The sequence below is a fragment of the Pyxicephalus adspersus genome, chromosome 3, assembly GCF_032062135.1.
Source record: "Pyxicephalus adspersus chromosome 3, UCB_Pads_2.0, whole genome shotgun sequence".
Taxonomy (NCBI): Eukaryota; Metazoa; Chordata; class Amphibia; order Anura; family Pyxicephalidae; genus Pyxicephalus; species Pyxicephalus adspersus.
In genome coordinates, this window is record NC_092860.1 from 96937249 (window position 1) to 96951321 (window position 14073).

Consider the following 14073-nt stretch of genomic DNA (forward strand, 5'->3'; position numbering starts at 1 on the left):
AACCTCCCAGTCTAATTTCTGATGTGTGGCAAATTGCTTTTTATGCTTTAGAGGAAGAAACACACCTCCATCACAAACGCATGTGTGCAAAATGTGTTGACCTATGGTGCAGTTTGCTGCTCTTGGGCGCATATAAGCAGTTTGTAATGTGTAAATGTTTGTAAAGTAAACCACAGGTTTTTAGACTGAACTCTTTCCTAATCTGCATAATTTCCAATCACAGTGCATAAATACCAATGAGACAAAACAACAGCCATGTAAGTAGCATTTTCTGGAGAAGTCCTAAAATGCCAGCTTTCATACTTCTTTTGTGACAGGTTTACATTACAAGAACTGTTGCACATTTTATTTGGTAATTTTTTTTCTTGTTTAGCCAACAAAATGATTATCTTAGCCTTTCAGATTTCTATCATCTATGAGTTGCTGGCGTATTTGTTTTTCTTTAGAGCATGTTTTTTTTTTTTTTTTTTTTTAGTGTAAACTAACTATTTACAAACATTTTGTGTATATTGGTAGGTTGTGGTTTCTGTGGCCTGATGATGCTGTGAAAAATAAAAGGAGCAGGAATAAGTGCGGTTGCCTAGGAGGCTGCAGGTTTTTTGGTGGCATTGCCACAGGAATTGATTTTTTCCGGCTAGAAGACCTGACCCCTTCAAGCAGCTCTGCATTCTCAAACACCAGCTCAGAGTCTGATATGTTTTATGGACAGTCTTTGCTTCATCCTAATGAATGGATTATAACTAAAGAGTTGCCAAAAGCAGGAGAAGGTAGGCTTTAGGTATTTTAGGTTTATTCTATTTTTTTATTTTTAAATAAATCTTCAGTATAATGTCCAAACTGAAATTGCAAAGGTCATAATTGCATACCTATATGTACGCTACCCATATGTAGAGTCTTTCCTCCTCATCATTATTAATGAGAGATGATAAGGGTGGTAATATGTGAGAGCAGTGATGCAATTTCCTCTATAGGAACTGTTTCTTGTACCTTATTTTAATCCTATCTTGTACTTACTCTTTCATCTGCTTCTTGTTGTTTGCCAACAATACATATTGTCAAGAAACTAGAGCGAAGAACACAGGATTGGGATTAGCCACTCTGTTCACTTCAGTAATAGTTTCTGCCTATTAGACAGTATAGGAGCATAAGAACATACAAAGGAGGAACGTAATTTATTTTTGGTCTATTCATATAATGGCTGTCTGATGAGCCAGTAGAGATCTGGTGGGAAGAAAGATTGGACAGGCAAGCCTTGATACTAAAAGCATTTGGGTTAGCATTTGAAAGAATTGGGAGAATTGGGGGTTGCTAAAAGAATATGCAACGGTCACTAGGTGTCTACAATTTTTCCTAAAAGCAAGACTTTTTAGCTTTCGATTGTATTCTGCTGAATAATACAGATATATACAACAACCCCCCCCACAAAAACAAAAAAAGCCATTCATCTTTTTTTGCCCCCCCCCAAGGTAAAGCCAATGGTTGTAGAAGAAAGGATTGGGACTCCAGGTCCATAGTCATAGACATTGACAGAAAAGCACAGCATATAAGCCTACAAGTGCCACTATGCTCTCACAGTTCTTCATCTTCTGATGAAAACAGCAGTTGCAGTGCTGCTCTACCATTGCTTGCTGGTGAGAAAGACAGTCCTTCCTCTGCTGCTGAAGAAAGTTTGGGGCACATGGACTTTCCTCCCAGAGCCAAGTCCCAAGAATCTCATACAAGGTGACTGCTGTTAGCCCTTTTGTGTTAAATAATTTTGAATGCAATTAAGAAAATTTGTTTCACTCTGTGTTTGTGTTTTCAAGTGTGCTGTGAATAACACAGTGACCCATTGCATATTATTACATGCCTTAATATTGTATACTATAGCGCTGCAACTTCAGAACATTAAAGCTGTAGTAAGTGTTATGTATTCGGTGTTACCCCTTGAGTATTTTTAGCTATAACCATTATTGAATCATACCATTTGTACTGGAAAGTTGATTAGTGAAACTTTTTTTTTTTTTTTTAAACATGTTTTCTTGTAACTAGTTCTATCCTTCCCAAGGATATTTAGCAAATATAATAAAAATAAGACATATATTCAGATAAAATTTAGCTGCTAAATTGTAGACTGTTGTATGTAAACTTGTTTAGACAGGTTTCCTCTTTAAAGGATCAGCAAGTAATTTGGTAGTTTTTTGCAATCATTTTTTAGCAAATGATTCTAAGGGTGTTTTTATATTGTCATTCTTTATCTGTGTTAGAGAGAAATATAGTGACATGCCAAAATTACATCAGCCTAAAGCTAGTTATTTATTTATATATTAATTTCAGTGTTTCAGTGGAAGCACCAGGAAGCAGTCCAGTTTCACCGAACTCTCAGGACCGGTCTGCAGCCCATTCTCCACTCCGCTCCCCTCTGAAGCGCCAGGCATCTGTATGCTCCACAAGGCTAGGTAGTACAAAGAGTCTTTCAGCTGCATTTTATGGGGACAAACCAATAGGTCCTGTTGGAGTTCAGTTCAGTAGTGATGTTTCACGCAGTGATGAAAATGTTTTAGACTCTCCGAAGCAAAGGAGGAGTTTTGGCTCCTTTCCATACACTCCATCTGCAGATTCCAACTCTTTCCATCAGTACCGTTCAATGGACTCCAGTATGTCAATGGCAGACAGTGAAGCCTATTTTTCTGCAGCTGAAGAATTTGAACCTATAAGTAGTGATGAAGGTCCTGGCACATATCCAGGGAGGAAAAGAAGAAAAAAGCAAACTCAAAAAATTGACTATAGCAGAGGATCAATTTACCACAGTGTAGAGGGTCCTTTGACTTCTACTTCTCAGGGAGAAGCAAGGTTGGATCCAAGGACACTGCCACTCCGAACTCATGCTTCTCAGGCTTCATTTGTCTCTGCTCTAGCTGGGGAAGAAGAAGCACTGGAACATGTATATACAATAGAAGCTGATAAACCTGTGGATATTGAGCAGACTACTCAACAGCCAATTATGTCCTGCTACCAGAATTATCTGAGCCAGTTTCAGGTGTTTAACTGGACTGTAAAACACCCAACAAATAAAAGGACTTCAAAGTCTTCCTTACATAGGCCACTAGACCTAGACACTCCAACGAGTGAAGAAAGTTCAACTTCCTATGAACAGCTTTGTGTTCCAACTTTTAAGGTAAGAAATCAATAAAAACAAAGCTATGTCAGATTTATTTTACATAATTCCAATAAAGTAAGAGGCAAGTTTGTGTTTATGCATTTCTTTACCCTACTACATAAAGATATGGTAAAGCCCAACTAAATCTAAAATTGAACAGGCATATTGGAATAAGCAAAAAAAAAAATCCTAGAATATGTGTTAGTTGGTCTAAATAAAGACGCACAGCTACAGACAACCACAAGTACACAATGGTGTGTATTTATATATTATTTTCCTGGTAATTCCAACTAGAACTACTGTTAAATTTATTAGAATATATAGCATTAACTGTTGTAAATGCTGCTCACTTTCAATATTTGACCAATAGGTGGCAGAATAAGTCATTGTTTTATTGAAACCATCAATGTAGAGGGATTCGAAAGGCTGTCGGGGAACTTCAACTGAATTAACAGGGAAATTATTTATAAATATACCCAATGGGGTATTTTACATTTTTAAAGATCGATTCTAAAGCTAGTACTTATACGAATTATAATAATCAAATTGTTTGCTTTAAGAATTCGGGTTGTTTGCTTTTAAATTCAGTTGGGTTTTAGGTACAGTATAAACCTAAATGATATACGTGGTAGATGTGATGGCTGAGCAGTAATCACAAACATTCAATACATTTCTGCCATCTCTGGATCAATGTTCCCAGGCTGGTCATTAAAGCGTACCTAAACTCAGAAATTTCACCTTACATAAAAGGGTGGATAACCCTGTTATGTAAGGTAAAAATTCAGTTTTTTTCCCCTTTTTTTGAGTGCAGCACGCCCCCTAATTCTTGATTGCCTAGGCAATCGAGAATGAATGAGAGCTCATAGCCTCCCAGGATACCTATGTCAGCCATCCCGGGAGGCTCTTGGGTGCTCTTTCTGCGCATGCCCGAAATGGAGCCTTTTCATAGGAAAAATTCAACCCCCGCCCACCCAACCTACGTCACCCAATCTCGGGCCTGGGTCAGGTGACGTAGGAAGAAAAGTTGAAGATGGCGCGCTGGCTCGCTGACGGATGCCGTAATGACGCAGGACCCGACGGAGGGGACCTCCGGATGTTTCTGACTGCTCTGCTGGATTAAAGGTAAGTGGATTTTTTTTTCTTTTTTTGCAGTTTTGGGTTTAGTTCCTCTTTAAATTACTGGTTATATATAGTGTCAGGAAAGGTAAGATAAATAGCAAATTATTCTCTATACAGATTTAAAATTGTGTCAGTGTTTTATGATATGAAATATTGTACAGTTCAGATCCAGCTAGATGTATTTTTCCTTTATTATTATCTTTGATGTATTTTATGCATTGGACACTTTCCCTTTTCTCTTTGATGAAATACAAATTGGATATTCTAATCAAATCTTTCATACTGACTACAAGCAATTAACACTTCCCTCTTCCTAGTTGTAATTTTGTCACACATTTGTAAAACAATGTCATATATTTTTTACCTCACTTTAGATGGTAAGACAAGGTCTGTCTGCCAATGCCTTACTTGACCGAGGGATGCAGCTTATGGGTTCTTCCTCCAGGTGAGTTGTGTATATATAACTACATTATTTAACATTTTGAAATATGTATGTGTAATATCACTTTATCCATATTTATAAAGCCTGGAGCAGTTTCTTTCCCCAAAAAAATGGTTAATGGGACATTTGTTGTAGAAGAAGAACTTTTGTAGAAGAAGAAGAACATTTGTTGTTGGAAGAACTGGAGAAAAAGCCACACATAAACATGTCTTTTTTGCAGTTTGTTAGGCTGAGCCTAGACTTATATATTCAGATTCAAATACTTAAAAAAAAAAGTTAAGGTCAAACAAAAGTGTTAGTGTTAGTGAAAGGTTAGAATGTCTTTCAGATTTGTATGGAGTGCCTTTTTAGAATTTTTCATGTTTTCATGTCCCAGACATACAACAGGAAGCAAGTGAAAATATTAACAAAGTGAGGTAAAATTCCCACATTTGACAGTTGTCACCCAGACTTTTACCTTTTCTGCTGCCTTTGTGATTTACTTTATCATAGTGACACTTATATGAATTACTAACGTCACAGATAACAATAAAAACTGATAGATGTCCAATTGTTTCACAAATTAAAATCTAGGAAAAACTGACAAATTACTATTTCATTCAAATGCAGCCCTGTCCAAATGTGTAATTTGTTATGAAAAGAATGTTTTGTATTGTTGGCTTATAATTCAAATTCATCTCATTAGGGCATGCTGCATTTTAAGAAACACAATGCATAGCATTTCAAACACTTCTGCATTTTGATGTGCTTTTTTCACATACTTTAATCACAGTATAAAGTACCACCTCTCTATAAACTCATGCAGTCACATTGACTTTTTAGATCAACAGGCTATAATGCGTGGTATGTCAGAGATGGCCTACATAATTTTTGTATCTTCCTTTTGCCAGGTGTGGCGTTCTCTGTCTGGTCAAGACCCACCCCAGACTTGGTGCACTAGTAAATTGCTCCCTATAGTTCCTCTTTAACCTTTTCTGTTTTTTAAACAATATATTACTTTTTCTAATATGTATATTATCTTCTTAATAATCAGTACTCCGTACACTCCTCTTGAGAAAAAGGCAATGGAAAACACAGATGATGAGACGTTGACCGAGGAATGGACTCTAAATCAACCAATAACTCACACGCGAACAACAGCAATTGTAGAAGTAAAGGGTACAGTGGACGTTGTTCTTAGCCCATTAGTTGCAGAGGCGTTGGACAGGTACGACTATGGCTATAATAATTATATCACCTATAAAATATAGTATAGGTTAAATTCACTCCTACATCAATTCTTTTTTCAAATGTTCTTTTTTGAAAGATAGATAATTTGTTAGTAAAAGCGTTGCTCTGACAGATTTTACTTTTTACTCTTTGGACTGGGAGGTTTAGATCTCATTTGCTAATAAATTAACCCTATTTTGCAGTATAAAGTATAAATAAAGTTTTTTTTATACAAAAATTCTTTAGATGTTCCTTACATTATACTTACAATTAGGACAATAACATCAATATTATAACAAACTCAGTATATGTCCTTCTTGTACAACAAGACCAGTTACTGTTTCCATTGAAAATCCAGCTTTGTTTCCCCCTTTTTTTCTGGCAGGTACATAGAAGCCATGGTTCATTTTACCAGCACAAGACATCCTGCTGCAATTGTTGATGATCTGCACACAAAAGTGCTAAAAGAAGCCGTTCAAAACAGCAAAACTACTTTCTCTGAAAATGTAAGTTTGTGTTTGTTGTTTTCCTTACATCACTGTAATGCTAGCAATTGAAACTTTTATTTCCAGAATATGTATGCTGTATAGTCAAAATGCAGAACTGATTGTAATGTACAAGATCTTACTGAGAACAAAAGGTAGGAAAGATTGCATAGATTTCTTATGTACATTTATAGGCATCATTTTGGTGTAATCATGAAGAATGTAGCTATAACCTTTGCATTAAGGCTATGTATAATTTATGTACTGGCTCTGGAAAATGTATTGGAGCTCCTATTAAACCAGTTACAGTGAAAGCAATATATTGTTTTCTTTTTAGGAGCTCCGGGGTACCATTTACTGAATGATGCCATGCAGTGGTACATTTAATGGTCTTGATCAATTATGGAAGTAACCATCTGGATCATTTTTTTTTTTTCCCCAGCTCTCGTCAAAGCAGGATAATAAATTGACCAAACCCGAAACTCAGGTTAAAGGAGGCACAAATCACACACAAGCAAAAGCTATGCTGACCCAGGATAATGTGAAAATCAAGGGACTGCAAGCCAATGTTTCTATTCCCAAGGTGATGGTTTAATTCCCTCAGATGTGACCATATAATCTTAAAGTACAGCTGTTCACACAGTTGATATTTTTAGATTTGCAGGCTGGCTGCTATGCTTAATCTCTTAGTTCTGTTGTTTGTTTCAAATCTCTTTTCTTTAAATGATAATTCGAAAACTTCACCAATATAGTTTGGACACCCATCTCTAAGAAAGCCAACTTTTTAGATGGGACGGAGTTGGTCACTTACAAGCAAATTCGTTTTCTTTAATTACACATCTTGTTTTTCAACTCCTATTTTTGTTGCAATAATATAATATTTTTTTTATTCCAGGTTAATCTTTGCTTGTTACAAGCATCAATTGAAGAGTCTTCTAATGCTTCAACAAGTAAAAGTGTCACTCATGTTTCTTTAGTTGCTCTTTGCTTTGACAGAATTGCTACACAGGTCCGAATGAACAGGTAAAGGCCATTGCTTTTCTAAGTTATACATACTTATTAGAATCAGAAGCATTTTCATTCATATTTCAAATACCTTTATTATTTAAAAAGGTATTCATATTTAAAATTGTGGATGCTATAAAACAAAACTAAACTGTAACAATCCTTTCTACAGGCACTCTAAAATGAAGTGACTTGTAATTCCTATTATTATTCCTGTTATCGAGACTGCAGTCTTTTATCAAAATACTATTTTTTTCAGTCCTCGTGCCTTTTTCCAAAACAGGAATACAGATCTTTTCTCCCTAGCAGTATCCTGTTGTTTCAGGGTAAAGTTAGTTGGTATAGTGCTTCAACATCAATAATTCAATACCTTCTTAACTGTGCTCACCCAGTGCCATTATTTCATGTTTAGCATGTAATTTTTGAGCTTTAGGCTAGTGCTATCTCATTTCTGTTGCAGGGGTGTGGTTGAAGAAGCCCCCAACAACCCAGAAACTGGTCGACCAACTGTTAACTTTGAAAAATATGCCAATGCAACTAAAATGCAACCACAGTCCTCAGGATCATTAAGGTCCAATGCTGGTGCTGAGAAAGGAAAAGAAATAGCTGCCAAGTTAAATGTGCATCGAGTACATGGTCAGCTCAGAGGGCTTGACACTTCAGGTAAAACCTGTGGTCTTTTATGAACCAATAATGGGTTTTCATAACTTTTTTGTATTTTTTTTTTCTTTCTATTCATTGGTAATGTTTTAAATCTTTAGTAGTAACCAGCAGCTGAATTGCTTTGAAATTACATGCCTGCTAAAAGATATACAAGAATATTTACAATGTGCAAGCTAACTGCTTCTCTATCAGAGCATTTTTTTATTGTTTGCACACATATTAACACATACATTTTTACCATGAAAATGACTTTATAACCCCTCATGATACAGTATATAGACTAAGAGCAGAGAACCGATAGAATGAAAATATGCTAGCTGCAAATATTTAGTCTGTGCATTGTGAGATTCCTACTGTGTTATATAGCAGTTTAAATAAAGTCTTGTTATGTATAGGGTTTCTTTCCATCTTAGAAATTTTTGCAAAACATACATTTTTACATTTTGCTAGTATGGCATTTAGGTTTGTATTTTTTTTATCCCACTATAATTTTGCATGTGATAAATAGAAAATATCAAAGTTGTTTTCAGTACATCATTTTGCCAGGAGGCTATAGTGACTGTGTTACATTTTGGAAGACTAATAGGGATTGTATTTAAAACAAATAGACCCTCTTGGCCTGCTTTGCATTTTTCAATATTAGCTTTGTAAAGGGCTATGCGTCCTAAGGGTATATCAAGATAATTGAATCCTCTTCAGCATGTTATAACTGAACAGTTCTATAGTGGGAAATAAAATGTCAGTTATTATGATCTATTAGGACCTTCCGTCTAATTTTCTCTATTTTGAGGACACTTTGTTCTGGTGTGCATATTACCTGCTTGGAAAAGGTATGGTTTAAGAAAAAGTAGGCTATTAGTGATTACACACACTATTCTGATTTTTGTATTTTTTGTTTAATTAAAGAATAAATCCTTACCTTTACCAGTGTTAGCAACCAAAGCATGATTCAGTTTAATATTGGTTTATTCAGTTTATTTAAATGCTTAGTTTCATGTTATCTGTTTTGCAATGTGGTGGCTATACATTTATTTTCAAACATATTATATAAAAAGTAATATTGTGTCTGTTTTGCAGTTTAGCATTTCATGAACTTGTTATTATTTTTCCTTCTGTCTGATCAGATGCGGGGACCTGTGCAATCACTACTATACCCTTTGAGAAATCAAAGGTTCTTTTCACTCTAGAAGAATTAGATGATTTTACATTTGTGGATGAAACTGAGCAGCCTCCAGCTACTGATGTAACACGCATTGGTCCAAGCCAAGAAAAATGGGGTTGGATAATGTTTGAATGTGGAATTGAAAACCTTGTCATTAAAGGTAATTTCATTCTGTCCGCATCCACAATGAGTCATAATTGCGGGAATATGGGCTGTGGTATAGTTGAGACCTTAAATGCAAACTTTACCAATATAATGTATTTTGTGGTTGCAGCTGTCATCATATCTTACCAATATGTAGATAAAACATTTTTTGACACTTGATATGCTGTTGGTTGCTTACAATGTCTGGAAGGAATGGGTAAGCATGACACCTCCAAAAGCTGCACTTTCAAAAACAATTTGGCAATGAAATATAGAATATGACAACTCCCATCCATGTTTTGAGATTTTTACCCTGTAATCTATTTAAAATAATTAAATTGGTGTAAACATTGGATCAGATTGTAAGCCTATTTAGGCAGGGTGCTCTTTACCTCCTGTGTTTTTTTTTTTTTGTATATGTTGGTCATTTGAATCCCCTATTTATTGTACGTTGGTGGGTAATATACTGGCACTTTAAAAATACAGTTTAATAATAATATTATTAATAAACATTAACTAACTGAGGATAAGAGTAGATTTAGCTTCTTACATAAACTGTATCCATCAACTAAAATTTGAGATCCTCTAGTCACAAATCCATGAATGTTATGTCTGAACATGAAAAAAAAGAACTTTAGGTGCAATGTTATATAGAAGCAAAGACCAGCCTCACCCCAACATGCATCTACTTAGGTGATATTTAGTCCTCATATATATGTGATTAAAAGCCCAGCTCAAGAGCTTTTTTCCCCACTTACAAAGATAGGGTAATTTGTGGATAAAAAATGTGTTGCTGCCTGCTACTGATCTGTGTTAAATTCTTGGGTTTATGACGTGATAATCCCATGAATGTAAGATGTGACAGTTGAAAAATATTTTTCAGCTAATTAAATAGATTTACGTTCTGGGCCTGATTTTTTTTAAAGCTCTCCAACACTGGAATGATTTTTAAGAAATCCATGCCAGGTTTGTTGGATCACCCATGTTCTCCCATGATAGTGTATTTCTCCATTCTTGGAGAGCTTTAATAAATCAGGCCCACTGTGTTTGACCAGGTATTGTATGTTTACCTTAAACAGAGAAAAATAAAGGGATACCTCTTGGAGTGGTGGTCAGACAGTTAGTCTATCTTCCTTATAGTTATGAGCAAAACAAAGTATCTGTTGCTGCATTAGATATTAGAATGCTTTCTAGTCCAACTGAACAATATCTTGTTTTGGTAATGCTCATAATGTCAGGAACCCCTAATTTCCTGGAGGCCTTTTCCTAGAAAGAAATAGATAATAAATCATTCACGCGTGGGAAGTGCAGAACTTGCGTGGGAGATTTTTTAAAAGGCTTTGCATTACCAAGTGGGGTGTGCAATAAAGGTGTGGCCAAAGCAGAGAAGGGTAAGTAACACTTAGGAGTAACATTTTAAAGATTGGTGGGGAAATATCCTAAACCGAAAGTGGATGGATATGTATGCTTTCATACACTTGTTGTTTGGGGATAAATTATATTTCTAAGTGTGATGATCCTAAATCATTTTATGTTTTCTGTACAAAGGTGGGCGGCAATCTGGTGCTATATTGTACAACTCATTTGGCATGATGGGAAAGTCAAGTACCACTGATCGAAGTGGTCTGCAAAAATCTAATGACTCTTCTGATTCCCCAACTGGAAGTGGCTATAGTACTGATGTATCTGATGATAATATACCATGTGATGGTGTGAGTCCTTCTTCAGACATCAATGGAAATTCTTTGTCTGATGAACAGGTAAAAGCCTCATACATTTTTTCATTTTGTATTTATTTTGCAGTACTAGAAATGGTTTTAGTCCTATTTGAAAAAGTACAGGCTTGAGGCGTGAAATAACAGCGACAAAGAATAATTCTGTCCCTGTAACCTTTTTTTATTTTCTTCTTGAAACAGGCACAGCCTACATGAGTGTGGCCCTGTATTTATAAGTAGTGCAGCATTGTTGCCACTCTATCACAAAAATCTGAGTACTCAATCAACCTAGGCACACAGTAAAATAACATTTACCTTTTTAGCAGTATTGCATTGAGCTTAAAACATTTACTGTGGAAGTACCCCGATTTTTATTCTAGAGCCCTAAAACCCAGGAAGTATATTATTATATGGCAGTCATAAACTTTTATTTATTGTTTTTTTTGTGTAGACATTAGGGCTCATTTATATCAGCTGATCTCTGACTTTTGAGCTGAAGTTCTCAGATGCTTGTGTATCTTTAGGCCCTGTTTGATTTAAATGTGATGAATGATCTATAATATTGTGTATGGTGTTCTCAAAACTGTCACTGTTCTATTAATAAATCTTCTGAAGTGAGCTGTTATATAACTTTGATAGGTAAAGGTGAAATAGACTTAGGTGGTTAGCCCACAATTTTTTTTTTTTACAATGTACAATTTTTAGCTTTTTTTTTCAAATTAAAGCTACACTAGTTGCTGCTTTAACCTTTGAACTGAGATATTATGCACAACTGCAGTTTTCTGTCCAAAAAGATGCTATTTGCATTTATTTATCTAATTTTTCTTTTTATTTTGTAGGATGAAGGTGTTGAGTCAGATGATTTAAAAAAAGATCTTCCGTTAATGCCTCCTCCACCAGACTCAAGTAGCATGAAGCTTACTATAAAAGAGATCTGGTTTAGCTTTGCAGCTCCCACAAATTTACGCTCACCAGCTCTTACCTTTTCCAGGTGCGTGTAGCTAAATGACAGAGAACTCTGTTATGTGCTTAGTGACATTTTGATATTAGAAGAGTTTTGTAGTCATTGACAAGTCCCTACTTTAATGGTTTGTTTGAATTTGTACTAAAAATTGTAGCAGTTTGTAAATGTTTTTTTTTTTTTGGTTAGGCAATTAAACCTCCTAAGTACTGCAACTCCAGCAGTCAGTGCATGGTTGGTTCCCATTGACCAAGTAAAGTCATCCTTGAACAAGCTGGATACTGAGGGCACATTAAGAATCTGTGCTGTAATGGGCTGTATTATGACTGAAGCTTTGGAGGTAAGTGATGGGTTTGTTCCCCCCAACTTTGGTTGTAAGTTCCTGTTTTTCTGAATTCGGATGTATTTCCTAAAGGGTATTCCAATTAAGGTAAAGCACAATAGAAACATAAAGCTGCAAATGAAAACGTGCTAATTTTTTTTAGATCTGACTGAAGCCATGTTTTTTTTTTACTATTTTTTTTTTAAACAAAAGTGAAGATTATTTAAATTTAATACAGCATTATCTGCTGAGGTATAGGCTCGATTCACAAAGCATTAACACAAGAATAATGGTTAGGAAAACAGACATAAACGTTATTCAAAATAAGATTTAACATTATAATCTAATGGTAGACTGGGAAAGGTCTAACTCCTACTAAAAGGTATGATTGCAGTTAGCAAAGTGGTAAATTCTGTAAGTCTTCGTCAAATTTCTGTCTATTCATGGTCCTTTGTTATCATTTCCAGAGATACTAGAATGAGTAAGCACTGGAGGTACCCCACTGTGTCCTCCTCCTCCTTAGCAAATGACAGCAGTCCTCCCCAATTGTTTGTTTAGCAATCCACCATGTCAGATGGCAAAACAACATTGGGATGCCACAGTACACACACTAAAGATGAGTAATTGCGGTTGTCTTGGGCGACAATTATCTACCACTTGTATGTGGCTTTATGCTGGGTCATGCCTCTGCATCTCCATTTTTACGTGCTTAATTATGGTTTTAACCATGTGAATTGCCATACCTTTTAAAGTACGTATTACAGGTGTTCACAGATAGAAAAAATAAACATGATATTTTTTGTTTGTTTTTTTTTTTTTTTTTGGCTTACTTGTGCACCACATATATGTGAACTAGCGGCATTAAAAAATGGCAGAACCCTTCACATACATCAATGTGTGTTAAACATAAATACATGGTCACTTAGTGATACACATCCCAATGACAAAGCCAAAGCCTTCTAGAGATTTTGTTGGACAGCAGCCAGTAAGTTCTAAACTATTTCTTAGAGTTGTTTATTTTTGTTTTTTTACTTTTGTTACAGAATAAAAGTATTCATTTTCCTATGCGGAGCAAGTACAACCGCCTCACAAAACAAGCTCGCTACCTACAAGAAAATCCCTCCTGTCTTCTTTGCAATTTGCTACATCATTATTTACATCAAGCCAATTATTCCATTATTGAAGATGCCACATTGGTAAGTTTAGAGTAGTAGAAAAGCATGATCACTTGCTTGCCCTGGGATGGTATAGATAGCTCAAGGAAAAGACACAAACAATGAAATCTGTAGCCACACAGGGCATGTTCCCTTATTTGATTTATCTGTTTTGGGATTATGTTTAAAAAACAGGAGTGTTTCTTATTTCTATTCTATGTTTTTTCCCATGTGTGCCTGGCCCATGGCTAATATTTGTATACTTCCCCATGTTTTCATCCTTTGCCTTCCAAATCATATATGCTATTTGGCTACATCACCTGCTCTTACCTAGTTTATGTCTCCTCACTTCTTTTTTATACATACTGATTGGCCATTTGTTACTGTTTGGTGCATGTTTTATGTCACCTTAGCTTACTGTATTAAAATGCAAACTTTCTATACAAAATTCAAAAGCCCACCTTCATTTAAATGTTATAAAATCTACTCAAATGCATGCTCACTGAAAGATGAATTTTAATGTACCTGTTGATATTCCAAAGATGTAAAGAAT

The 14073-nt window shown here is 35.5% G+C and overlaps 1 protein-coding gene across 1 annotated transcript in view; it reads left to right on the plus strand.

Moving 5' to 3' along the window:
• Positions 1–14073, plus strand: part of BLTP1 (bridge-like lipid transfer protein family member 1) — a 142299-nt gene that overhangs the window by 76884 nt on the left and 51342 nt on the right. The window contains 14 exon segments of the mRNA XM_072406825.1: positions 517–767; positions 1467–1722; positions 2317–3157; positions 4633–4703; positions 5734–5907; positions 6295–6415; positions 6837–6977; positions 7290–7417; positions 7860–8062; positions 9187–9384; positions 10917–11128; positions 11923–12074; positions 12234–12384; positions 13410–13562. Of these exon segments, the coding sequence (XP_072262926.1) occupies positions 517–767; positions 1467–1722; positions 2317–3157; positions 4633–4703; positions 5734–5907; positions 6295–6415; positions 6837–6977; positions 7290–7417; positions 7860–8062; positions 9187–9384; positions 10917–11128; positions 11923–12074; positions 12234–12384; positions 13410–13562 (3052 nt within the window).